At 41.4% G+C, this 2,973-nt stretch overlaps 1 protein-coding gene across 1 annotated transcript; it reads left to right on the top strand.

The window, feature by feature from the left end:
- The first annotated feature begins 1,546 nt into the window (after positions 1–1,546).
- Positions 1,547–2,771, top strand: LOC133883741 (methylesterase 7-like). The gene is made up of 3 exons (XM_062323162.1): positions 1,547–1,674; positions 2,013–2,166; positions 2,267–2,771. The coding sequence occupies exons 1-3, from the start codon at positions 1,547–1,549 to the stop codon at positions 2,546–2,548; spliced, it is 564 nt and encodes a 187-aa protein (XP_062179146.1). The 3' UTR covers positions 2,549–2,771.
- The last annotated feature ends 202 nt before the right edge of the window (positions 2,772–2,973 follow it).

Genomic DNA, 2,973 nt, shown 5'->3' on the forward strand with positions numbered 1-2,973 from the left:
CCGGTCGCTATAAAAAACTATTTTTAAAAACTGTTGATAACGCGTTTTTATGAGTTTATTATATTTGTCTATAATCAAAGGCCTATAAAAATTGATGATTTTTATAGATATAAAAGAGTCACATGTGGAAAATTATTATCACATACGGTTCACTTAAGAACCGTTTGCGAAAATAGGTTTCCACATGCGGTTTTTTAAATGGATCGCCTGTAGAAACCGATTTTCACAGGCGGTTCCTTATAAATTAATTTTCATAGACGGATTCTTAAACGGACCACCTGTAATAAGCGGTCCCCGTATCAACATTTTTTATTAAAAAACAAATTTTTTAACCACGCGATTTTTCGCGAGAAATATGCGCGCGTGCGGTTCTTAGCACTCAAACTCGGGACCCCTTAGCTCGCGCGAACCTTCCTTACCATCCTACCAGAGAACTGCTAGTGATACTAACACCATATACAATCCGTTTGATATTTTCTATCCAAAACTTCAAATGATTATTTAGACATATAAATTACTTCAAATGAAAAACTTTTCAACTACAAAGTTGTATATCTCGTCGAGTGGTATAATTTTTATATAAAGTTTGTACTCATCTGAATTCTTATGAAAATGTTATAATTTTTTTAAGATAATCGGTCACTCATTTCCACATGCAGTTTCTTATGTGACCTGCCTGTAGAAATAACACATTTTCACATGAGGTTCACATAAGAAACCGCATGTAAAAATAACTTTTCATAAAGACAGTTCCTTATATTAACCACCTGTGATAATCATCACATTTTTTAAGGTGGTTCATATAAGGAACCGTCTGTAAAAATATATTTTTACATATGGTTCATAACCACAGCGGACTTCCGCTAACTACGTAGACGGTTTTTCAAATGAGCTGTTTGTAAAAATGCACTCTAGATGTTAAAAAATAATTTTTTAAGTAGTGGTATCTCCTGCTAGCAAATTAAGTTTATCCATAGCTGCTATTGCTAACCCTAAGAGAGATCTAGATCTCCTGACACATGCACACTTGACGATTCCATCCAATATTGTAGCTTCTATCTAGAGGAATCCTGTACAGCCTTGTGTCGTCCCTCAGGCTGGACACCTTGCACGAACGAACGGGCCATAGGGCATGTAGGTGGGAGCGCGGACATGCGCTAGATGCCCACCTGGACGCACGTACGACTCACAAGAACGTGCTTGCCACAGCCCTGCCGCCCGTTTTGTCGGTGCGTGCATCCAGACGTCCACATGCGTGCGCACTTGGTTACGCCCAGAGTGTGCGGCCCAATTCATGTATTCTTATTTTTCTCTTTTGATTTTTTCCTATTTGTGTTTTCATGCTTCCACTTTTTTTCTCATTAGTCTTGGAACTTTAATTTTTGGCTTTGCACCCACTTAACAATTTTTGGCCTGGTGCTCCGACGAGACATATAGTGACCCGCCAAAGCGTCGTACATATAGTGACCTGCCAAAGCGTCGTACATATAGTGACCTTCCAGCATTTCCCGCTGCTTGACTTGCTGCGCGAGCTGCCGCCTGGAGCATGAACGTCGCCTTCGCCGCGGAGGCATTTCCGGAGAAGGTTGCGGCCGCGGTGTTCGTCACCGCGGTCCTGCCAGACTGCGCCAACCCGTGCTCGCACGTCTTCGAGCAGGTACATCGGTTATTGAGGTAGCTGATGATATTAGATCAGCGGTTGACATGACCTCCTGTTTTCCTCTGTTGTCGTCTCTGTTATCTATTTGTTTCAATTTTAAATTGTGGTTTTCAGTTTTTATAATTTGAAACTGAAACAAACAGACAGCTTAGGTTATAATTTTTTAAAATCTGCTGATTGGATTGTGAGAACCTGAGAAGCTGATTTTTCTTAGTTTTTAATAGATTGTGAAAGTCTATTTTACTAAACTGTCCATTAAAGTTTTTTTAAATCTACAATCTAATTTTTTTTCATAATTCAGTTTTTTACAATTCAGCTTTTCATAATTCAGCTCGTATAAACTGCTTTTCAGAATTTTTAAACAAACAGACCCTAAGCTTTCCATATGGGACCTGACGGACAGCGTGACAGACGCAGAGCACGTCACCCTTTGGTATTCCTCGGGCCCGAATTCTTGTGGCAAGATCTCAGCTTGGCACAAGATCTACCAGCTGAGCCCACCGGAGGTAAATCTGCAACTCGCAGCATACATATATGCCTTGCATTAGTTGCCAATCGACACGTCTGTGATCAAATCGAGCCACATGCCTCGTCTTTGGTCGGCAGGACTACACGCTGTCCCAGAGCCTGGCTCGGGCGAGCTCCTTCTACGTCGCCGATCTGCAGAGACAAGCGCCGTTCAACGAGACCCGGTACGGCGCGGTGAGCAAGATGTACGTCGTTTGCAAGCAGGACCTGACAACAGTCGAGGACTACCAGAGGCAGATGATCGCTGGCTGTGCGGTGGCGGAGGTGAGGGAGATCGCCGACGCCGACCACATGGTCATGTTCTCCACACCGGCCGAGCTCGCGGGGCACCTCAACGAAATCGCCAACACGTACGCCTGATGCCATCGTTTGGTTGGGCCTTGCAGTGAAATAGACCTACTAGTTCAGTAGTATGCGGAACATAGTACACCGTACACTGTATTTACGTAGGATCGATTACCTATAAAATATGTAATCAAGGGGTAAATGACCGCGGCAGCTAAATTCAAATTTCAATAAATCCTAAGGAAAAATTCAATATAACCTCGTAATCAGTTCGGGACATACTCTAATTTTAACTATAGACACTAATAATGTTACAAAACTATTCTAATAAAAATCAAGTCAATCGGATCTTTGGAATAAGAGTTATAACCTTCGCAAGCAGATTGTGACAAAAATATAGTTAACCCTAATTTTGCGATTATGCATTAATTCTGAAAAACTAAACAACCAAAAATTTTAGAACCTTATGTAGATGCTTATGATGATTTTAGATGAATCAA

Source organism: Phragmites australis, chromosome 1, assembly GCF_958298935.1.
Source record: "Phragmites australis chromosome 1, lpPhrAust1.1, whole genome shotgun sequence".
NCBI lineage: Eukaryota > Viridiplantae > Streptophyta > Magnoliopsida > Poales > Poaceae > Phragmites > Phragmites australis.

Bases quoted from the DNA above. Each gene is read 5' to 3' on its own strand.
- LOC133883741 (XM_062323162.1), top strand. From the start codon at position 1,547: ATGAACGTCGCCTTCGCCGCGGAGGCATTTCCGGAGAAGGTTGCGGCC. The intron at 1,675-2,012 runs GTAGCTGATGAT...ACTGCTTTTCAG, and splicing joins CAGGTACATCGGTTATTGAG to AATTTTTAAACAAACAGACC. The intron at 2,167-2,266 runs GTAAATCTGCAA...TTTGGTCGGCAG, and splicing joins ACCAGCTGAGCCCACCGGAG to GACTACACGCTGTCCCAGAG.